General features: G+C 44.8%; 1 protein-coding gene across 4 annotated transcripts in view; it reads left to right on the forward strand.

Moving 5' to 3' along the window:
* Positions 1-24,365, forward strand: part of HNF1B (HNF1 homeobox B) — a 59,332-nt gene that overhangs the window by 30,165 nt on the left and 4,802 nt on the right. For 2 of the 4 annotated variants that reach the window (XM_083714570.1, XM_083714568.1), the window contains exons 5-8: positions 15,287-15,456; positions 20,635-20,767; positions 21,878-22,079; positions 23,221-23,339. In XM_083714570.1, coding sequence (XP_083570696.1) covers positions 15,287-15,456; positions 20,635-20,767; positions 21,878-22,079; positions 23,221-23,335 — 620 coding nt within the window. In that variant the 3' untranslated portion in view covers positions 23,336-23,339. The remainder of the gene's footprint in view (positions 1-15,286; positions 15,457-20,634; positions 20,768-21,877; positions 22,080-23,220; positions 23,340-24,365) is intronic. The other 2 variants (XM_083714569.1, XM_083714567.1) reach the window with 1 other exon arrangement.

Consider the following 24,365-nt stretch of genomic DNA (forward strand, 5'->3'; position numbering starts at 1 on the left):
GGTTTTCATCTTACACAGTGCTTTGATGGCTTTATGCTATAAAGCAATCTTTGAATAAATAACCAATGTCGGTTGCACGATCCACATAATGCATTCAAAGCACATAGCTTCCACCATAAAAAGGAAGCCCGGGATCTGTCATTTGCTAAGGGTGCTGGGAGTTTTAACTCCAGGAGGGGCAGGCTACAGTTCCCAGGATCCTTTGGGGGAAGTCATGTGCTTTAAATGAATGTGACTGTCTTCCGATGTCCTCACAAACTCGGTGCAAATGAATCATCAGAATAAACACTCAATAAACAGGGTGTCTGGGAGCAACCTGAATTCAGTATAACACTGGCGGTTCCACAACCCTGGTGCCACCAGTGTAGAAGCTCGCCTCCATGCTGCCACACGCTGGTAATAATCAGGCTGTGGCAAAACTATATAGATCCCATTAACTGATTGCAGCATGTGCTGGAGGGGAATCACAAAACCACTCCTTGCCGCCAAGATTGAAGGAGGGCGGGCCCTGAACCTTTTACAGAGCTTGAAGTCATCTAGTCCAACCCAATTGGAAGCTTACAATTATGATTATTCTTGTTATTAATTGCCCACCTTTGAGCTGCTAGGAGGAAAGGTGGGCTGGAAAATACAGTGGTACCTTGATTCTCAAACTTAATCTGTTCCGGAAGTCTGTTCCAAAACCAAAGCATTCCAAAACCAAGGTGTGCTTTCCTATAGAAAGTAATGCAAAATGGAATTAAAAACAACTCCTAAAACAGCAATTTAACATGAATTTTACTACCTAATGAGACCATTGATCCATAAAATGAAAGCAATAAACAATGTACTGCAGTCACACAATCAATCAATCAATCAATCAATCAGTAGCTGAACCGGGTTCCACACAGTCACAAAAACAAAACAAAAAAAGCCACAAAACCAAAAACGCAAAATAAATAGCAAAAACAGACAGACCTCAGCGTAACACTCAAAACGGAAGCGTAATACTCAAAACAGAGCACATTCAGCTTCCAAAAAAATGTTTGCGAAGCGGAACACTTATTTCCAGGTTTGCAGTGTTTGGTTTCCAAGTTGTTTGAGTACTAAGGTGTTTGAGAACCAAGGTAGCACTGCATAACAAAAATACAAATAATCATGGGAATTGTAGTTGAAGGGTGCTGGGAGCAGTAGCTCTTTGAGGGGTAAACTATAGTTCACAGGGATGTGTGTTTTAAATATGGTTGAGACGTATGGTGTGTATGCAGCCGTGTTCCTCCGACTGTCCCGGGTAGCAAATGCAACAAGCCAAATCTGGATGTGCTTTGAAGCAGCTGCCTAAACTGGCTCCACTCTCTTCCCCACTGACCACGAGGTGACCCTAGTGGTGGAATGTCCCACACAATACCCGTGTGACAGAGAGAGGAGCTTGCTCTCTTCTGTCAGGGCCTGATTGCTTACAAGATGCACTACCAGCACACTGTCAGCAAAATCAGCTGTTTTCAGTGTTTTCCCTGCTTGCCTTTACAATAATACGCCAGCATGGAGTCGGGGGGGGGGGTTACCCTGGCTTTGTTTCCAGCCCCCCCAGCCCCCCACAACTCCTCCCGGTTATGCATGCTTAATTGACAATTAAAGTTGGGGCTTTGAACCAGCATGGGTGCCTTTGATGTGTCCTCCGCATCCCTCCAGCATCTGTTGAGTTAGCCGATGACTCTCTTTTGTTTTTCCTCTTATTACGGGGCCACTGAGATGGTTCAGCCAGTGTCCAGTTTGTTCCGAGAGGATGGAAAGGCTCTTAAATGTGGTCCTTTTAACCCATCCTCCCTATATCCCTTCCTTTAAACAATAAAATAAATAGGATTGTGCTTTGGATCAGCAAGGTTTGCCATTACAGGCCTCGTTTGCCTCAGAGGGCACAGACTTCAGTCCAACCAAAGTGAACTTAAACACTCTGAGAAACATGGAATAGTCACCACGCTGATTCTTAAGAACATAGATTGCTGCCTTATACTGAGTCAGACCAATGGTCCATCTGGCTCAGTATTGTCTATACAGACTGGCAGCAGCTCTCCAGGATTTCAGACAAAGGTCTTTCCCAGCCCTATCTGAACCTGGGACCTTCTGCATGCAAAGCAGGTGCACTGCTGCTTAGCTATGGTGCATCCCAGGAACATAGGAAGCTGCAATATACTTCACAGGTCCATTTAGTTCAGTATTGTCTGCACTGACTGGCAGCAGCTCTCCAGGTCTTTCCTCTTACCTTTTACCTGTTCTTTTTAAACTGGGCATGCCTGGGACCTTCTGCAGGCAAAACAGGAGCTCTACCACGAAGCGGCAACCCTTCTCCCCCCCCCCCTCCTGGAAATACCTACTTAGTTAAAACTTGTACCCTCATTTCCACAAGTTTGTAATGGGTTCCAGAAACTGTAGCTCTGTGGAATATAAACTACAGTACCCAGGATTCTTTGGGTGAAGTCTTGTACTTTAAATGTATGGTGTGTGAACAAACATCTGAAATATCTGAAAGACCATCTCCTTCTTTACAGACCCTTCTTGGGTGTTAAGACTGGCACAGGGGAGGTCCTCTTGGAACTTAATGCTCTTCCTGAGAGTTTGCAAGTTTACCGCAGAGAGAGCATCCCCTGAGCTCTGAAATTCTCTCCCCACGGAGGTGTCCCTGGCTCCTTCATTGCACAGCTTTCATCATCTGCTGAAGATGCATCTTTTTGCTCTGGCCTTGGACACCTGGTAAAGTAAAGGTAAAGGGACCCCTGACCATTAGGTCCAGTCGTGGCCAACTCTGGGGTTGCAGCGCTCATCTCACTTTATTGGCCGAGGGAGCCGGCGTACAGCTTCTGGGTCATGTGGCCAGCATGACTAAGCCACTTCTGGCGAACCAGAGCAGCGCACAGAAACGCCGTTTACCTTCCTGCCGGAGCGGTACCTATTTATCTACTTGCACTTTGACGTGCTTTCGAACTGCTAGGTTGGCAGGAGCAGGGACCGAGCAACGGGAGCTCACCCTGTCACGGGGATTCGAACCGCCAACCTTCTGATCAGCAAGTCCTAGGTTCTGTGGTTTAACCCACAGTGCCACCCGCGTCCCAGACACCTGGTAGATATAGATTAACCTACAGGTGAAACTCAAAAAATTAGAATATTGTGGAAAAGTTCCTTTATTTCAGTAATTGAAATTGAAAGGTGAAACTCATATATGAGATCGACTCATGACATGCCAAGCGAGATATGTCAAGCCTTTCTTTGTTATAATTGTGATGATCGTGGCTTATAGCTGATGAAAACCCAAATTAACTCAAAAAATTAGAATATTGTGAAAAAGTTCCTTTATTGCAAATGGAGCAAGATTGGACCTCGGAGAAGTAGAAGCAGATCTCGCTTGGCGTGTCATGAGTCGATCTCATATATTTGTTTCACCTTTTAAGTTGAATTACTGAAAGAAATGAACTTTTCCACGATATTCTAATTTTCTGAGTTTCACCTGTATATATTTGGGGACCATCCTATTCTTTTGATTGTAAATTGTTTCAAACTAATTTTTATCCTGTGTTTTTATATTGTTGTATCCCACCCTGGGACCTTATGGTGAAGGGTGAGTAAGAAATCCAATAAATAATAATAATGAACCGGGAGAAACCTTTATCCTGCTACCTCTCTTCAATGGGCCAGATAATAAACCAGGAGCTTTCTGCATGTCAACATTTGCTCTTTTGCCAAGCTGTGACCTCCCCCCTCAATAACCGTTGTGTGGTCTGTAACACCTGTTCTAATTGATTGATGGAATCTGCTCCTGTAAAATATGATGATGTCTACTGCCTATGTTGGCTTTGAAAGGTGATTAGACAAATCGAACCGGAGGACAAGTCTATCAATGGCTCCCAATCATCTTGGCTATATGCTTCTCCCAGGATCAGGCCCAGAAGCAGTATTCCTCTCAGTGGTAGAGCACCTGGTTTGCATGCAGAAGGTCCCAGGTTCAATCCCTGGTATCTCCAGGTAGCACTAGGAAATACGTCCTCTCTGAAATCCTGAAGAGCTGCTGCCTGTCAGTGTAGACAATACTAAACTAGGTGGACCAATGGTGTGACTTGGTATAAGGCAGCTTCCTACGTTCCCATGTCTGGAGGGAAGAGCCATAGCTCAGTGGTAGGGCACCTGCTTTGCATGCAGAAGGTCCTAGGTTCAAAACCCAGCATCTCCATGTGGTTGGTGATGGGAAAGACCATTTTTTTGCCCTAGCCTCTGCAGAGCTGCTGCCAGTCAGAACAGACAATAGTAAGCTAGGCAGGCAAATAGTCTGACCGGATATAAGGAATCTTCTTATATACCAGTGGCTGAGAATCACAAACTGGGGAGAGCGTTCTTGCTGTTACGTCTTGCCTTTGGGCTTCCCTAAGACGGTCCATGTGTGACAGAGGGTGGTGGGCTAGACAGACCCTTGGTCCAATCCAGCAGGGCTCTTCTGTGTTTACTCTAGAATGTATCCCAGAATCCTTTGCCTGGAGATCCTGGAGATCCTTCCACAGTCCTGCACATCAGGCTTCCCTAAGCAGCTGATGTGCAAAAGATCCCTTCCGGAGGCTTAAAAGAAAAAGAGCTGAAACCTATATCCGCAAAGCTCTTCGTTGGAGGTTTAATATCCCCGCTTTAATTTACTCACCTGCACAATGCGAGGGGCAGGGGAGAGATGGAATTTGCAACTCCCTACAGGCCGGCTGTTTTTTTTGCTGACCCCACTGATGACTCTCCATGCTGGGATTTGAACTGTCCTTGCACTGTTTCTGTAGGGTTGTCTGGAGCACTAAATTCCTTAACTGCTTAATAGCATGCCTCAAATCGTCTGCAACCCTCTTCTGTCCCAAGCCACTCTAGCCAGTACTAAATAATGTGCAACAGTTGTATGCAATTAAGCTTTGAATTCTGAAGGGATGAGGAGAGAGGTATAGCATAATTTATACCTTTTTTGTCAATGTGTGTAACTTTCTTTAAACCTTCTTAAGAGGATGGCAAAAGGGGAGGGTTTTTTTAAATTGCTGATGGCAATTTTCATTCTGTGTGCTTGCACAACAATCCTGTGATGTATAACTCCCTATAACTCTTATAGAGAGTTCACTATAACTCCTATTTTACAGATGAGGGACTGAGGATCCAGACATAGGTTGCTTCCACACCTCTTGCCTACTGAGCACTCATCCTGATTTGTTTGCACAAGGTTTGTGGGGAGGTTGGACAACATTGGCTGTTTATTAAGCATTCGTTCTGATTTGTGTGCAGGAAGGTTAAACAGCGTCACATGAAGCAATTGTTATTCCATAGTTTTCCAGGGCATCTTCTCATCACTTTCCTTATCGCAAAAAGTCCCCTTTGTCTTTGTTTTTTTTCTTTCTTTTTCATTACACTTTCATTACACAATCCTGAATTTGCCAGGATGAGGTTAAATCCCACCTGAAAACAGTGACAGTCTGCCCCATAGATACTTCCCTAGTGCAGGTTCAGCCCAATATACTTTGCTGCCTGAAGTGTTATTCTCCTTTCATGTGCATTTCCCCATAAGTTTCTGTATTGCAATCATCATCATCATCTTTTTGGCAAGTGGGTTTGTCGCTCAGGAGCTCCACTTCAATTTTAATTCTGCAACCTGAATTTGCCAGTAGGCAGTAAAAATTTACCCGAATATAGTGACAGTCTGGGAAGTGCCCTCTATAAAATCAGACATTTGAGGGTAGGAAAGTAACAGGTAAATGTACTAAAGAGGGTGGGATAAATGACTGCATAACCACCCTGCAAGCAAATAAGGACAAATACTCATTTTTGTATAATCTTCCTGCAAACAAATCCGAACAAATGGTCAATGAAGATTGGGCATTGTTTAACCTCTGCATAAGCCTTGTGCAAGCAAATGAAGATGAAATGCTCAAATAAACAGTTCATCTGGAGGATCTCAAGATGGTACTTGGGACTTCATTTGGGCCAGGATTGAGCCTGGGCATCTGCTTTCAAATAGCTAGACTTGACCCTGAAATGTGTGAATTAAAGAAATTAATTAATTACATTTCCCCTGAGTATATTTCACTCACTGGGGAGTAGCTAAAGAGAGTTCAGTCACACCAGAGATAAACTGGCTGGTGTTTTGGAATGGATGTGGCATCCATTCTGACATCTCTCTTTCTAGTATAAATCAACTCATCAAAAGTCAACCAAATCAGAGATATTAGCACAACATACCAACTTACTCTTCACGTAAAGGAGACAAGTGCTTTCTTCTTTAATTATACCCCTGTTTCTACATGCCTTAAGATTTTCAGTCCTTTGGAATAAAGTTGTAGGGTTTAGTTCTCTGGGGGAAGGGGAGCACTTAAAAAGGTTCTCGGTGATTTATTCTCCATTCTACTGCTAGGAGGAGCAACAGAATGCTGGATTTGAATGCCAAAGGGGGACGGCCCATCCAAGCCCCATATTTTACGCTTTCTTGCTCATTATTGTGTTGTATCAGCTCAACACGTTGTTTAGGAACCTTTTCTGGTTTTATTGGGGATAATTAGAGTTTTATGGCACCAGCCAAATAGGCAAAGGAGGACAGTCACAATAAACTGGTTTATAATGGACATAAATGATTCGCCCCACAGCCGCAGGAGAGTAACGCTTTCAAGCACCTTTTGAGTGGCAGTCTCTTGTAGTTTTTGCTGGCTCTCTCAATAGGATCCGTGGGCTCTTGTAGATGAAATGGTACAAAGGCAGAAATGTTTGGTTGATCGGCCTTTTGGTGGGGAGGGGGTGTGGAAAGAGCTCCCCCCGCGAGTCAGAAGAGTTAGGGGTTATCCACACTTCCTCTATCCCTGTTTCTTTCCCCAGGGAGAAACCATTCCTTAGTGCTCAGTCGGAGGAAAAAGGCACCCCGGTTTTCAGCGGATTACTGTTTGTTCTGATTTAGAACCACTTGGACCCATGCCTTCAGAATTGTAGAAAAAGCCCTTAGTGACTTAGAAACTTCGTGGATTATGGCGTAGGCTTCCTTCGTCTGCTATGTGTGGCTTATGAACTAAAAAGTCACAGCAACCCCATACATTTAAATCCCTGTTGCACCACTTCAACTGCCATGGTTCCCAGCCTAAAGAATCATGGGGACTGTAGTTTGTTAAAGGTGCTGGGTATTCGAGCTCTGTGAGAGGTCATCTTAAAAAACCCCACTCACCATCCTTAACAAACTACAGCCCCCAGGATTCTTTAGGGGAAGCCATGGAAGTTCAAAGCTTGGTATCATAGTGCTTTCAATGCATGGTGTGAATGTAACCAAAATAAAACTGCTGGTAATGACATGCTTTTATATTATAAATATAGTGGTACCTCAGGTTAAGTACTTAATTTGTTCCAGAGGTCCATTCTTAACCTGAAACTGTTCTTAACCTGAAGCACCACTTTAGCTAATGAGGCCTCCAGCTGCCGCCGCGCCGCCAGAGAACAATTTCTGTTCTCATCCTGAAGCAAAGTTCCTAACCTGAGGTACTATTTCTGGGTTAGCGGAGTCTGTAACCTGAAGCGTCTGTAACCTGAAGTGTATGTAACCCGAGGTACCACTGTATATGGCATGTCCTGATTTGGAATACAGTGGTACTCCAGTTGCGAACGGTCGCATCCTGAGGAATTTACAACTGGAGGTGGCACTTCTGTGCATGCGCACGGCACATAGAGCGCTTCTGCGCTTGCGCATGAGGCGAAACCCAGAAAAATACTCTGGGTTTGCCACATACGTATCCCGAAGGATACGTAACCAGAGGTGAACACAACTAGAGGTACCACTGTACTTGAATATGGTTAGGAGCAGAGGAACCTGCCTTATACTGTGTCAGACCGTCATCCATCTAGCTCAGTATTGTCTACACTGACTGGCAGCAGTTCTCCCAAGGCCAGGAACATTCCTAGTCTTGCTTGGAGATGCTATTGGGGCGTGAACCTGGGACCTTCTGTATGCAAAGCAGATGCCCTCTACCACTGAGCTACGGTGGTAATAAATTTATTAAATTGGTATACAGCCCTTCACCCAAAGATCACAGGGCAGTTCACAACAAAAAAATACAAAATGAAAACACACATGATAAAAACAGGAACAAACCCATAACCCCCCCTCCCACAAACACATTTAAAAGGACATAGAATGAGCCCAAGGCCTGGTTAAAGAGAATGTTTTTGCCTGGCACCTAAAGATATATAATAAAAGCACCAGGCAAGCTGAAAAAGTTGGAAAGGGGCAGAAAAAGGCAATAGGACCTGTGTACGTGGAATACCTCCCATAGGAGGAAAAGACAATGCATCTGGGGCTTTCTTGTTTGTGGGTAGGGGAGAATGGTTAAGGTGAGGTTTTATGAAATTATGCATGACATGGAGAGCGAACCTTTTCTCCCTCTCCTATAATACTAGAATTCAAGGTCATCCAAGTTAAATTTATGGGCAATGGATCCAGAACAGACAAAGGGCCTCTCCAGACGGCTGTTTAATTGTGGGTCTGTTCTGCAGCATGGTGTTGACACAGAAATAGTGCATTAGTGGTTGATTTATACTACTTTATTTTGTCGTGCTTTTCTATGAGCACTGTCTCAAGGGGCTATAGTGGAACAAAAGTGGAACAAAATTAAACCCAGGACATGGTGGTGTAAAAATAGGTTTGGGATTCCATCAGGAAGTTACGGGATACGAACCGCTGAAAATGAAGCAGTGTGACTGCCCCCAAACCTTTGCAGGTACAGTGTTGGAAGTGGGAGTGTGTGACTGCCCAGATGCTATCATAAGCACAAATCATCATGAGTGTTCGATAAAAAGGACGTCTGGAGGAACCTGAAAGGAAATATTCCCCCCCCCTCACCTACCCACAATGTGCAATTTGAAAAGTTTCATCAAACAAGCCAATGTGGTTAGAAAACTGATATTTTCTATGCTTGGGCAGAAAAACATGAAGCAGCCAATAAAGGCATTTGATGGGCTCTGCAACCTGGAGTCGGAAACAATAGTTCAGGTCCCATAAACAAGACTTTTATATTCCATCTGCTCCTCTACTAAAGCCATCTTTATGAAGCAAGGCGCAGTCACGCAGAGGTGGTTTTTCTATCAGGCTTTGCTGCTGAGAACTAATGGCAGAGGGAGCTGCGGGAAGAATGAAACCTCTCCATGCCATAAGAGCCTCATGCTGTGGCAAGGGAAGAGGGTGAACAATGGGCTGGGCTTTTCAATGCCTGTCTCGCCCAGGTTTTCCATAAACCACAGACAATATCCTTCGCACAATATATTATCCCAAGACATTCAGAAGCCAGGGAATCTTTATCTTCCAGGCGTGCTGCTGAGGATTCTCAATATTTATTCATTTATTTCAAGCTAGTTATATAAAGTTGGTTGCTGTCATTTCATTTTCAGGGCCAGTTCAAAGGGCTCACAAAACCGGTTTGAAGTCCATATTGTGATATCCATTTCATAATTTTTGACCTGGCAGTATATCACAAATCATGATGTGTATTTGACCTTGGCGGTGTATCATCCAAAACCAGTTTTGAAGTCATATAACGATATTTGTTTCATAGTTTTTGACCTGGCAATATATCATAAATCATGGTGTGTGGGATGTGGGTGTTATGCAAAATGAAGGAAAAACCATGAAGCCAGCCAATGCCTCTACATAGCTCCACCCTTATTTCAGACATCGTGATATCACAATGTTTGGCTGGTGATATATCATGATGTTGAAATCCAGGTATCGGCCAGCCCTAATTAGGAGACTTCCTGTTGTCTTCCTTGTAATCTGTAATGTCGGTTAATCCATCATTAACTGTTATAATATTGTACTGTTAAATTGTTGCAGCCCATCCTGGGACCACCTGGTCCCAAACAAGTAGAGATCTTTCCAGTCTGCATCTTTATTGGAATTGTTTTTCAATGACTTAACTGTTTTATCATTTGGAGTTTGGGCTCATCCACACAGCCCTGAATGGGAACAAATGTCATTGGGTTTTCTCCAGACTGGCATTAGCTCTGATTTAGGTCCTAAAGAGCTGGTTTTCTAGGGGAAAGCAGCAAGTCAAAGGCTTAACCACTTAAGACTCATGCCTAGAAAGCACAAGACAAGTGGGAAACTGTGGGATATGAACTATTATTAATGATAATAGCAATAGGCAGGTAAGAAGTGTTGTTGTTTGTTTCCTTGTTTTGGTATGTTATGCTGCTGTGCCACCAAAACACATCCCCCCCCAAAACGACTTGCCAACCAATTAAAAACCACACATGACAATAAAATTCAGTCAGTTTTGCCCTACACTGCAACTGCATTTTCATAGAATCCTAGAAATGTAGAGTTGGAAGGGACCACAAGGGTCATCTAGTCCAACCCCATATGCCTCCAAGAGCAAGGTTGCTGAACTACATAGGCCTTTGGTCTGACCTAGCAGGGCTCTCCTGATGTTCTTGCCATCGCCGCAGGCAGGGTCAGCTTGAAGTACCCGTATTTTTCGCTCTATAACATGCACCAGACCATAACACGCACATAGTTTTTAGAGGAGGAAAACAAGAAAAAAATTATTCTAAACGAAACAGTGGATGTATGATTTTTGTGGTTCATGCTGTGGCCACAGACATGTGATCTGACAGTGAGTTTGGAGTAGCCCAATGCAAAAATCCTGAGGATCCATGTGGATCCATGCTTTGTAACCACGTTTTAAGTGGGGAGGGAAGGAAAAGCACTCAAGGGACAAGGAGCACGCATGGGGTGTGTGGAGAAGGATGCTGCTAATAATGCTTTTTAGCAAGCTGAGTGGGGAGGAGGGAGGGACAGAGAGCCTGCTTGCTTTAAAGGAACCAACCGGACAAGAGCCGCTTACACTCGTGTAAGCGGCTCCTCTCCTCTCCTGCTTTGCTCCTTTAAAGAAGCAGGCTCTCTGTCCCTCCCTCCTCCCCACTCAGCGGCTCTTCTCCCGCTTTGCTGTTTCAAAGCGAGCCACGGAGGAGGGAAGAAAGGGGAACCATGGATCCTCTGCTCACGACTGCAGCAGATCCCCCCCGCCACCCATAGGCATTTCCTCCATAACATGCACAGACATTTCTCCTTACTTTCAAGGAGGAAAAAAGTGAGTGTTAGGGTGCAAAAAATACGGTATCTCTCTTCCTGAGGTGAAATACAAGATGGCACCATTGCAGAAGCTGGGTGGACTGGGAGTTGAGCCTCGCTTCAGCCCCAGTTCCAGGCAATGGGAGAGTGTTCCCCACTGCTCCTCAGGAGAGCAGGCTAGTTATGGCGGTGCAGGGACAGACCACATGGCGTGCACACACTCAGCTCTGTCCTTCAGCAGAAGGGTACAGTCAGGGTTGTTGCCAATGCCGTCTCCTAGCATCTTCTGCCTGAAGCAGTTCTCCTCACTGCCTAATGATAGGGGAGGACCAGAGAACATCATCAGAAAAAGCATATTTGTTTCTGCAGTGCTTAAAAAGAAATTCATTCTGCCAGAAGACCCTGTATAAACTGTAACCACCGGTCTGTAGCTAGAAATTTTAGGATTTGGGGGTCCAAAAAGTGTGTGGGGAAGTGGAAGAGAATCAGCAAAAGAATTTCCAGAACTCCAAATATACATGCACCTTAATATGCTTGGCATTATTTAATTTTATTATGTATTAATGCAATAAAATACATAGAATGTCCCATAAAGCTTTAATTATCTCTTAACGGGATTTTTCACCTTGGAGTTAACTTTCCTAAGCAGAAACCAATTCTCCTTTTAAATTTGCAAAATCCATGTGGATTGTGGGTGGGGGAGTTGGTAATGAAGGAATCGGTGTTATTTACGTTTCAATTAAGAAAAAACAAACCTCGTCTCTCAAACTCAGCTCTCTTTGTTCTAATTATCTTCCCTCCCATTGTTCAAACAATGTTTCAGACTTTCTGATCTGGCCCGAGCCTGGGCACCCTTTGCATGAGGTTAGGAATACAGTCAAAGAATGCGGGTGTACAGCACTTCAGATTGAGCAATGTTTACCCTGTTCTTGTCTGGGGCATCCACTTGCGCTGGCAAAGGTCCATTTGTCAAAAGAGCATTCTTCCATTATCAGGGATGGGGAAAATAGAGGGTGCCAAAGACATCTCGAGAAAAAGGCCTCTCAAACACTTTCCGCATCTGTGGCATGGGGTCTATATGGGTTGCAACATCCACACGCCATACATTTAAAGCAGATTCCTTCCGCCGAAGAATTCTGGGAACCGTAGCTTGCCTTTCACGGTTCCCAGCACCCTCGGCAAACTACAGTTCCCAGGATTCTTTGTGGGCGGAGAACATGTGCTTTAAATGTATGGTGGGTAGATATATTCTGGGTTGAGGTCAACTCAATGATTTGCATGGCTTGACTGGGTCAGTGTATATATCCCCTGAGATACATCCACATGGTCTTCTCTGCAAAATTGCATCAAATATCCATCTAATTCAGAATCCTGTTTCCTGCATTGGTCAACTGGCTACTGGGTTTCAGTGAAGTAATCTGTTGGCTCAGGAGTCAACAACCCTCTAGAATGTTGCTGGACCACAACTCGCATCATCTCCAGCCTGCATGGTCCATGGTCTGTGATGATGGGTGGGGTGTTCCAATAACCTCTGGAAGGCACCATGTTGGTTACCCCTGCTTCTCCAGAACTAGACCGCAGGGCTAGCAGTGGGGCTGAGTTGAGTTCGAGTCTTATCTGGAGTGCAAGTCTTCGGAAGGAACCTTGGACTGGTCATGTTTCTCATGCTGAACTTCCCAGGTTGAAGCCCTGGTGGCCTCACCAATTAAAAGAATAAGCTGGCAGGTAATGAGAAAGACTTGTATGAGAGCTGCTGCTGCCAGTCAGAGTCAACAGTAATGAGCTAGATGGACAAAGGGCTCTTCCAGACAGAACTTTTATTGTGGAATTGGGTGCTGCTTACGCCACAAGCTTTTTGCAGCATGCACATCCACATTTGTGTTTGTATTTATTCCGTGCTTTTCCCCACTAGAAAAATAGGTGCCAGTACTCACCATGAGAACACGGGTGGCGCTGTGGGGGACGCGGGTGGCGCTGTGGGTTAAACCACAGAGCCTAGGGTTTGCAGTTCAGAAGGTTGGCGGTTTGAATCCCCGTGACGGGGTGAGCTCCCGTTGCTCGGTTCCTGCTCCTGCCAACCTAGCAGTTCGAAAGCACATCAAAGTGCAAGTAGATAAATAGGTACCACTCCGGCGGGAAGGTAAACGGCGTTTTCGTGCACAGCTCTGGTTCGCCAGAAGCAGCTTAGTCATGCTGGCCACATGACCCGGAAGCTGTACGCCAGCTCCCTTGGCCAATAAAGCGAGATGACCCCACAACCCCAGAGTCGGCCACGACGACCTAATGGTCAGGGGTCCCTTTACCTTTACTCACCATGAAGTTGTTACAGTAAGTAACAAAAAAATAAGGAGAGGGGACAGTAGTGCGTACCCTTGAGTACCCCCTGGAAAAAAAAGTATGTATTGCTTTTATACACCACCTTTTCTTTGAAGAAGTTCAAGGTGGTTTCCATGGCTCTCCATTTCATCCTCACAACAACCCTGTGAGGCAGGTTAGGCTAAGATATAGGCTGCTGGTCTGATCCAGTAGGCTCTTATTTTTTTAATGCTAGGATTTGAACCCGAGACCTTCTGCAGGCAAAGCATGGGTTCTGCCACTGATTCCTCCTTTACCAGGTCTACTGTGGTCACTTTAGCTGCCCAGGTGCTACCCGGGCTTTATCTTCCCCCAGCGGCTCACCTTCCAACAATGCTTTTGGTTTGTGGTGCATGACGGTGCATAACAAATTACCTCTTGAGCCCCAGGACTGATAAAAGGGATTTTGTTTCCCAGCTGGCTTCCTCAGTTAATTATTTCTGATCTGCTCTGTGTGCCTTCCAGTGCCGCATCCAGTGTATCCCATGGCTGAAGGTTTTGAACATTATATATATATAAAACTTAAACACACCTATGGTGAATCATTTCATACCTTCCAACTGCTCCTTGTTTAACAAGACGAGCTGTCTGTTTTTCTCACAGCTGCTGGTGTGTATTGTTGGACACACATCTGGTATATGGGAAAGATATACAGTGGTACCTCGGAAATCGAACGGAATCCATTCCAGAAGTCCGTTTGACTTCCAAAACGTTTGGAAACCAATGCGCGGCTTCTGATTGGCTGCAGGAAGCTCTTGCAGCCAATCAGAAGCTGTGTTGGACATTCAGGTTCCAAAGAACATTCGCAAACTGGAACACTCACTTCCGGGTCTGCGGCATTTGGGAGCCAAAACGTTCAACTTGCAAGACATTTGACTTCCAAGATACAACTGTATAGGGAGGGACCACAGCTCAGTGGCAGAGCATCTGCTTGGCATGCAGAAGGTCCCAGGTTCATCCCCTGGCATCTCCAGGTAGGGCTGGGAGAGACCCGTACCTGAAACCCTGGAGAGCCTCTGCCAGTCAGTGTAGGACCTTACCAGCTTGGATTTAGGACATCTCAATGACTGCCTGATCCCTTAGATCCCTGCCCAGTCACTTGACTCTGGTGGGGAGTCTCTGTTGGTGGTCCTCCATGCATTCAGTGTTGTGGGCCCAGGCCTGTGCAGCTCCCTCCCTCTGACTTGAGATGAGACAGGAGCCCTCCTTGCTGAACTGCACGTGAATGACAAAAGGGGTGTTCATACATTACATCCAACAAGTGTACAACCTGCGTGCCTGTGGAGCTGTACAATAATTTGCATGTCCTGTTAAACCAGTGTACAGTCTTTGCACACGTGTACACAACAGGTGAGCTGTACAAGTGAACAAGCATACACTTTCACACCAAAACTTGTACTTGTGTAGAGACAGCCTCTGCCTGCGTCTAGTCAAATGTATGAACAGCTCTTTCGTGGACACAAAACAGCCGAGCTGTGCACTTGTATACTTATTAACATGTCATGTTCAATATGTACACAGACTCCGTGTACACAAAATCTCAGCTGTGGAAAGCAACACACCCGCACGCTTCCACCCACACACTTGCACAGCTTGTATCTGTGCCCAGTATACGGTAATCTGTGAACATTCCTAAAAACTCTCTGATTCCAGGAGGCATTTTAAGGTAGCATCCATTTATTCTGTGTGGGTTTTATGGTGATCTTTTAAGTTGTTTTATTCCCTATATGGCTTTTTTTATTATCAACTGTACACCGCTTAGAAAGTGCTAATGGTGAAGCAGCATATAAATGCCTTTAAAACAAATAAATAACATGCCTGAAACTATTTGAATTATCTTCTCCCCAGGAGTCCGCTACAGCCAACCGGGGAGCAATGAAGTCACTTCCTCCTCTGCCATTAGTCACCACGGCAACAGCTCCATGGTGACCACCAGCCAGGCTGCCCTACAGCAAGTGTCTCCAGCTGGTTTGGACCCAGGCCACAGCCACAGCCTGCTCCCACCGGACGGCAAAATGGTGAGCACACCTGCCCTATTGTAGCTCAGGGACTGATAAGATAAGATGGCCTAGCAAGCAAAACAAACAAAGCTTTCTCTTTTTCATATTTTTTTTGAAAACTCTGGGGGTTTGTGTCTCCGTGTGTGTTTTTTTGCACAAGATCTGTGTTAAAACAATGAGGCATTTGTAGGGACGGGAAGGGGGAAAGCCTGAGTACACTGAGGAAAAAGTCATCATGCTGACCTTACCTTTTCCCTGGCAACAGGTAGTGACACAGGCTTTGAAACCCGCCAATAAATGTGACACAGAGCCGTTCTCAGGGTATTGATTGAATGCCTGCTAAATTGGAACGGTGGGGTGGATCATTGTTTGCTCTTCGCTGTTGATGACATTCCATTTGATTAAAACACACACACACACACACACACACCACCTTCAATCATTCCATCCCCACTGAAGTCATTTAGCAAACTCCCATGATCCCTTTCTCTTTTAACCCCTATGACTATCTACATTCAGGCCAACAGATGTTAGCAAAAGTAATAATGGCCTGGTTCGTATGTAACAGTAAACTATGGTTTATTAAACTATGGCATAGTGTTATGTGTCAATCCAGCTAAGCAGTTTAACTATGGCTTGTTAACTATGGTTAAAGATGGATAACTAAGTTTGCAGTTGGTTTCTTAGCCTTCATTAACATTAACCATGGCTTAACATTATAAGCAAACCTCCTTCTTAATTATGATTCAGGAACCATCACTGCAAGTGAAGAGCGGTAAATAATTCAAGCCACTCTCAAAGCTTGGCTGCTGCTGCTAATGCTTCTAACAAATCTGTGGCATAAAAAACACCCCCCATGGTTTAAGTAATTGTCTGCCAGATGCTTCAAATCTATGGTTCATTAACTATGGTTATCATTAGGCATGGCTATCATTAGGCATGGTTTAGTGTTACTTGTGAACCAGGCCACTGTTTTTTCCAATAGAGATAGAAAGAATGACAACACTAATGGCAGGGTGAGCTCTCTATCTCAAGAAGACATTATATAAAAAGAGAGTTCAGGGCAGACTTATTGGCCATTGGCTGATCCCAGCTTTGTCCCTCCTTGACAAATGAAAGGCACCTGTTGGTCTTTCTCCCTCTGCCATGTTTCAGGTGGATTCTGCCTTTTGGGGGAAGGGTGTGTGTGTGTGTGTGTGTGTGTGTGTGTGTGTGTGTGTGTGAGATTGTTTTCAAAAGCAGAGTTTGCATATTGAACCATCCCTTCATGATGTAATTAGAATCTGAAAGTGTTTTCTTAAAAGAAACCCTGCAAAACTAACCTGAGATTGGGGGTATGGGTGATTTCCTAGTGATGACATGGGCGCTGGCCAATCAGCGTGAGTATATAGGTAGCATTTAAACTGTGCTGTATCATGTTTATGTGTTATGTGGAAACTCTTAATGCAAGGTACTGGGTCCCCTGATTAGAACTGGGACAGATTTAGATTGTGATTGCCCTGTGAAACTAGTTAAAACACAGCATGTTTTTCAAAATCCCTTGGAGCCTTTAAGAACTACAGTGGTTCCTTGGTTTAAGAACAGTTTAGTAACTACTTGGATTAAGAATGCTGCAAACCCGGAAGTAGGTGTTTTGGTTTGTGAACTTTGCCTTGGAATAAGAACATGTTTCGCTTCCTGTTGAGTGTGTTCTATTTGTAAATTGAGTCCCCCGCTGCTATGGGAAAGCAAGCCTTGGTTTAAGAACGCTTTGGTTTAAGAATGGACTTCCAGAACGGATTAAGTTTTTAAACCAAGGTACCACTGTACTTTTTATCTAAGCAGAGGTGGTGAATCTTTTTTAAACCCTCTAGTAGCCATCTAGGCAGGACCAAGGGCTAAGGAGGCAGGTCTAAAGAGGTGGGGCTACAAAGGTCCTCTTCTGCTAGATATAAGCAGGAGCTGAGCTTTTGTGCAGGTTGGTGGGTGTCTAGATGAAATTTAGTTATAATGCTACAGTTTTACTTCTTTTCTGTTTTGTAGGCTTATAGAATTATTACCACATTGATATATAAAATGGTTTTATGCTGCCTTTCATTTAGACTTGGGATTTCCGTTTTGATGTATGTTGTGCTTGCTTTCTGGTGCATGATCGTCAAATTATATTATTATACATCCTTCAAAAAATAAAATCAAATGAAATCTGTCTCCTAGCCCCATCAGGTAAAAATCAGAATCTGCATTGGAATTTGCCTAGGCATTTTGCCAATGTTTTAATTCCCGACATGTGTTAGTCTGATCTCTGGATGTGCAGTCAGTCTTTTATGACTCTGCACTCAGGGTCATAACGCTGGAGAGTGTCTCTGCAAGTTTTCTTTGTGACCATGGGGTCGAATTCTTTCCTGGTCAGGTGACTCCCCTCCCCTGTCCTTATTAATTCATATATTTTTCTGCCCCTAATCGCTTTTTCAAGATTTGCTGATGCATTAAATGGTTTGTGTAAATGGGGTGGTTTTTTTGTATCACATGCATGCCTGACTGAGGCGACCTGGACTTGAGGAATTTCTCCTTCCTCAAGGTAAGCATACAAGGAATTGTGTCCTGAGTTGAAGGAAAGCCCCCCCCCCCACTTTCTTATAATGTATGATCAGAGAGCGCTGAAAGCTTTAGTAGATATGCCCTCTGTAAGTTGCTTTCAATCCATGAGTGTTCCTGGTGGACTGTAAGGAAGAAATAGACAAATCTATAGTGTTTGGTTTCTTTACATCTCTGCAGCAATTTACTTTTTTAAAAAAAAAAATCTTCATGAAAATTTCCAGCAATTTAGTGCAATTCCCTCCCCCCAATAAATACATATTTGTATGCAGTTTTGACTAATATAACCATTTCTGCAAGCCAGTTCTCATAATCTAATGCATTTTTTCTATGTTAATTTCACTAACGTATGCATCTTTATGCACACTTTCACCTAAGTATGCATTTTTGGTTGGTTGGAGAGCTGCATCACAAAAATTCAGAGACATGCCATTTTTGAAGGATACTTGCATTTCAATTTGCGTATTGGTCTGCAAAGTGCAAATACCTTTCTCATTAAAAATGAAAACACAAGCCAGTTTTCTCCCCCATTCCTTCCCTAGGTTGCCTCAGAGGTTTATTAGAAGTTCCTCAAGGAGAAGGGCTAACTCCAGCCTTATTTGTTATTTATTTAATTATATTGATACCCCATCTTTCCTCCAAGGAGCTCAATATGGAGTACAAGGTCCTCCCCATTTTTAACCTCACAACAACCCTGCTAGTCATGTTAGGTTATAATAATAATAATAATAATAATAATAATAATAATAATAATAATAATTTATTTGTACCCCACCCATCTGGCTGGGTTTCTCCAGCCACTCTGGGCGGCTTCCAACAAAGACCAAAAGTACACTAAAATGTCACGCATTAAAAACTTCCCTGAACAGGGCTGCCTTCAGATGTCTTCTGAATGTCAGGTAATTGTTTATCTCTTTGACATCTGATGGGAGGGCGTTCCACAGAGTGGGTGCCACTACCGAGAAGGCCCTCTGCCTGGTTCCCTGTAGCTTTGCTTCTCGCAATGAGGGAACCGCCAGAAGGCCCTCGGCGCTGGACCTCAGCGTCCAGGCAGAACGATGGGGGTGGAGACGCTCCTTCAGGTATACTTAATATATACTTAATAACTTCAGGCTGAGAGGCAGTAACTGTGGGTAATTTATAGTGGCAGCTGCCAAGCATGCCTCTGCGCACCGGAAAAGAGAGCCCCGGGGAGTAGCAATAGCTGCCCGAGGATGCCCCTCTTATGACACCAGGCTTGAAAGGCTGCTCACCTATCACTAGATAGGCCTATCACTTGATCTTGTGCTCTGTGTGTGGCCAGAATGGTGTGTTAAGTGTGTTGGACGGCATGTCCTCACTGAGGCCGGCTGCCTGGCCAATGACCCCCGTGAGGAGAATGTGAACTTTAGCACAGGCAATGATGCCGCTGCCATGGGGCCAGGCAAGTGGACCTTCCTGCCCAAAGTGTAATGGCAGCCATCTTGAAAACAGTTCAAAACATCCACCGTTCAACCTCTGAAGTGTTTTTGCCCTCTCTTAGCCCCTTGTTCCCGAGCCCCCGGTTCCTGGTATTATAACACTTATTTCCCCTCTTTGTTTGGGCAATGCCAGCTTTCAGTAGCAGAAGTGTGAGAATATTCTAGAAATTCACCTTGTGGGGTTATTTTCCTTGGCCTAGCTTGACTGATTCATGTCACACTGGGTGGTTTTTATAGTTGCTTTCTCTCCCTTGGCCAGGGATGCATAGTTCTCTTCTGAGACAACCTGGCCTTCCATCCAGAAAGTCGTTTATTGACTACCGTAGCCAGGCTCACACGGCACTCTACAAATAATGTTGCCCCCCTCCCATGAAATGTGAGGCCAGTTTTTGGAAGGCCAGGTGATGACGCCTGTAGGAATGTTGAAGGACTTTTGAGATAAGAATAGCAAAATCATTCCGGGCCAGGGAAGAGCATGTGTGGTGTTGTGGTAAGTGTGTTGGACTTAGGACCTGGGAGCACCGGGTTCAAATCTCCACTTGGCCATGAAGCTCCCTGAGCGACCATTGGCCAAATGCCATCTCTTAGCCGGACAAGGGTTGTGAGCATAAAATGGGGCTGTGGTAAACGGTGTTAAGTCCCTTGGAGAAGAGGGATGTTAAAGTAATTATAATAATAATAATTTTTTATTTATTTATACCCCGCCCTCCCCAGCCAAGGCCGGGCTCAGAGCGGCTTACAAGCAATAATAAAAACAAGATGAATGATTACAACTTAAAAACAAAAATAAAATACAACATTAAAATAATGGAACATTAAAATATTAAAATGTAGCCTCATCGCAGGAGGAGAAGGGAAAGAAAAAAAGTAAATATATAAAAATCTCAGGTGCTACTGGGTTTCCCCCAAAGGAAAATCTGAGGCGAATTGGAAGGCCTCTGCTCAAAGTAAGCATCTCTGGGAATTCTGAGGTAAAACAACAAAAGATTTCCAAAAGGACATACAACAGTAGTAAAGGCTTCACAATCTTTGCACAATCTTACTTATTTGTAACTTTTATATCCTGACTTTCTGCCTGTATGAGACACTCAGTGGAGCCAGAGCTGTTTGGCTGACTGTCCATGCCTCAGTTTTGAATTGCCCCTTCTTCTTTTTTTGGCAGATTACGGCGCCAGGAGGTGGGCTTCCCCCGGTCAGTACTCTCACCAACATCCACAGCTTTTCCCATCATAATCCACAACAGTCCCAGAACCTCATCATGGCGCCGTTATCAGGTGTCATGGCTATCACACAAAGTAAGTGCTTTTCTGCTGGACTGGAAGGCTGTATCTTTCTTTCGTATTTATATGATATGCCACCAATGTGAAGGGCATTTTAGAGGGAGCAGGAGATAGGTCTCTCCGCTGAGGATCTTACAGCCCAAAGTTCAACAATGGGAGAAGAAACCAGGAAGGCGAGGAAAATGGAAGCAGGTGTGAACACGGAAATAACATGTTGTTATTTCAGTTACACATACTTAAGCTTAGGTACAGTCGGATAGGTATAGCCAACATGGTACCCACCAGATGTTGTTGGACTGCAGTTCCCATCTGCCTCAACCAGCATAGCCAATGGGAATGGATGATGGGAAATGTAGTCCATCATTTGTATGGGAAGCACCACATTAGCTGTCTGCAGCAGAGCAGAGACGAAGGGGTTGGGCCAGAGGCTTCATAGAAAAAGTGAGCTTTGAAGAGGGGAAGGAAGGAGGGATTTTTTTGGCTAGCTGTGGATTGCATTCAGTGGTAGTCATAAACAGAATAAACCCATTCATGAACATAGCTAACTTAGGTCTACTGATCTCATTGGGTTTACTCTGAGTACACCTTTACCTTTATTTACTCTGAGTAAACTTTAGAGACTTTCATTAAGAATTTCTAGAAATTTTATACAGTGGTACCTCTACTTACGTGCCCCTCTTGCTACATATCCTTCAGGATACGCATGTGGCAAACCTGGAAGTGTATTTCTGGGTTTCGTCGCACGTGCATGTGCAGTAGTGTTCTATTGTGCCGTGCGCATGTGCAGAACAGGCGCCTCCTGTTGTGGAAGCCTTGGGATCCGACTGGAGCTCTGGAACGGATCTTGCCCACGAGGTACCACTGTACCACCGTGTGTGAATCAAGGCAGGAAGGTAATTGATGTATGTTAGGAATAATCTGAGGGACCTTTTCCAGCTCAAGGAAGCATTCCCTTGTAGGAATTGTGTGACAGAGCCGGAAGCAAAGTGGGAACAGCAGCGGATGAGACTCTTATACCTTTGCACTGTGGATTACATTCCGGACATGCAGAAAGCTGCAAGGGCCCAGATTCCTCACCCTGCTCTAATTTGTTTCCCCTTTCCCCCTCTCCCCTCTCTCTCCCAGGCCTAAACAGTTCCCAAGCACAGAGCATCCCCGTCATCAACAGCGTGGCCAGCAGCCTGGCAGCCCTGCAGCCCGTCCAGTTCTCCCAGCAGCTGCACAGCCCCCACCAGCAGCCCATCATGCAGCAGTCGCCCAACCCTATGGCACAGCAGCCCTTCATGGTGACGCAGCTGCAGAATTCACACAGTAAGGATCTTGTCAGGTATTTCCCGAGGTGAAAAGAGCGACTAATTGTGGCCACGTCTCCACCTTACATTTAAAGCGGTATTATACTGCCTTCACAGCCACGGCTTCTCCCACAGGATTCTGGGAGTTCCTTGGGGAAGAGGGATTGATTGTTAAACTGCTCTGGGAGATAACAGCTCTCTGTGAGAAAGAAGAGAGTCCCTAAGAACTCTCAGCACCCTTAGTGGACTACACTTCCCAGGATTCCTTGGGGGAAGCCATGATGCTTTAAAGTGCTACAGGAGGGCTTTAAATGTATGATGCAGATGTGGCCGAGGTGCTGTCTGTCTGTATTGTTGGGAGGAACAGTTTTTACAGGGGCCAGAATTTTAAAATGTTGAATCTCCTTCCTAGTTCTCAGTTTCCCAGAAAAAAACAGAATCTGTGAATCACTCTCTTAGCGAAAGTAGGGTTTGCCTTGCTTTTTACAGAACACAGCCCTGCCTGGTCCAAGTCCAGTTTAAAATAAGGAACCCTAAAACGGGAGAATTGGAGGGGCCTGGACAGCAGACTGAGAATCAAAAACAGGGAAGAAGGGGCACTGTTGTGTAGTAGTTAGACCTGGGTTCAAATCCTCATTCAGCCTCAGAGCTTACAGAGTGATGTTGGGGCCACTCAGCCTTTCTTAGCTTCAGTTCTGTCACTGGTTTGTTCCAAGGATAAGGGATGGCAGGGGCACTACGTTAGGGGCATAAGATGGAATTGATTTCTGTTCTGACCCATATTTATTGCATGCAGCACTGTATCTATTTCGCTGCAGTTCAGCTCCCCATATTACATTATTTGCCTCGCTGTCTGCTGTGGTGGAAATTTACATAATCATTATGTAATTATTCAGTTTCCAAGCTGAAAATACCAACTGCATTCACTCGATTGGTTTCTGTTCTGGATGGGGGACCAATAAGTGTAATTTGTGCTCCCGCTTCCATTTCTAACAAATTTTAAAACTCCATAAAATAAACCCCCCAACTAATGATATAAGAGTCATCGTCTCTTGGAGTGAGTCTTTCTCCATTGATGGGGTGAGCCTGTTTATACTGTAGTTGCATGCTAAAAGGGCTGCCTGTCTTCCCCACTGCCTCACATGACAGAAGTGCTGTTGTCGTTTCCCTCCACAGTGTACGCGCACAAGCAGGAACCCCCTCAGTATTCCCACACATCCCGGTTCCCTTCAGCCATGGTGGTCACGGATACCAGCAGCATCAGTTCGTTAACCAATATGTCTTCCAGTAAACAGGTAAATAATGATCAGCCAAGTCTTCTTTGTGGAAACTGGTACGCCAAACAAAGCCACAGATTCAGAGCACAGCCCGATATGAGCTGGGGTTCTGCCAGCCTCCTAGCTGACTGACAACACTCCTATACAACTAGAGTTGCCACATCGCCTGAGGGAGGTGAGCCCTGGAGTTAGGGGCTGGAGCCTGATAAGATGAGGAAGGACCTAACAATGTGTTAGCACTTGGAGGGTCTGAGGAAGAACCTTGTTGTGCCTAGTGCTTCAGGGGTGGGACTTGAAGTCAGGAAAGGATAGCCCGGCCCTTACACCTCCTCTTTTTATGAAACCTTTGGAGACACGTTAGTGCACCCCTCCTCCAAAAAATAAAATGAAAATCCCCTAACCAGTCCATTTTGCTGTAAATGGCCTGAGCCATTTAGCGAGGAGTTCTAACAAAAGGTCCTCTTTTCTCCTGCTTTAAAGGCAGCTTTGCAGACCGTGGGAAATATTCAGCCTTTATCGATTAACAGATAGTTAGAGGAGAAAACCTTGAACTTCTCAAGAGATAAGCTTTCGCGTTTTAAAAGAAAACAAGGCGTGCCAAAATTATTATAATGGGCTGGGTTCAAGAATGTCTAGAACGAGAGCCTGGATTCCCATACAGGGCCAGTGTTTCCTGGAGGTTGCTCAGAAGGGGCTGATGAATGGAAGTCTCTGTGGGTGCTTGCAGCCAGGGTTTGCTTGAGTGTTGGGTGCATTGAGAAAGGGCTGCCCATTGCTCAGTGATTAGAGCACATGTTTCACATGCGAAACTTTCCAGGTTCAGTTTTGAGCCTCTCCAGACAGAACTGGGAACGTCTCCATTCTAAAACCCTGGAGAGCTGCTGCCAGTCAGTGTCGACAATACTGAGCTAAATGGACAAACGGTCTGATGGATGTCAGGCTGCTTCCTATGTTCCTAAGTCCTAACCTCCTAGTGGTGCAGCAATAAAACTGCTAGCACATTTGGAAAGGGTCTGTTATGGTTTCAAAATGGATGGAGGAACT

The sequence above is a fragment of the Podarcis gaigeae genome (genome assembly GCF_964106915.1).
Source record: "Podarcis gaigeae genome assembly, chromosome: 15".
Classification (NCBI taxonomy): Eukaryota; Metazoa; Chordata; class Lepidosauria; order Squamata; family Lacertidae; genus Podarcis; species Podarcis gaigeae.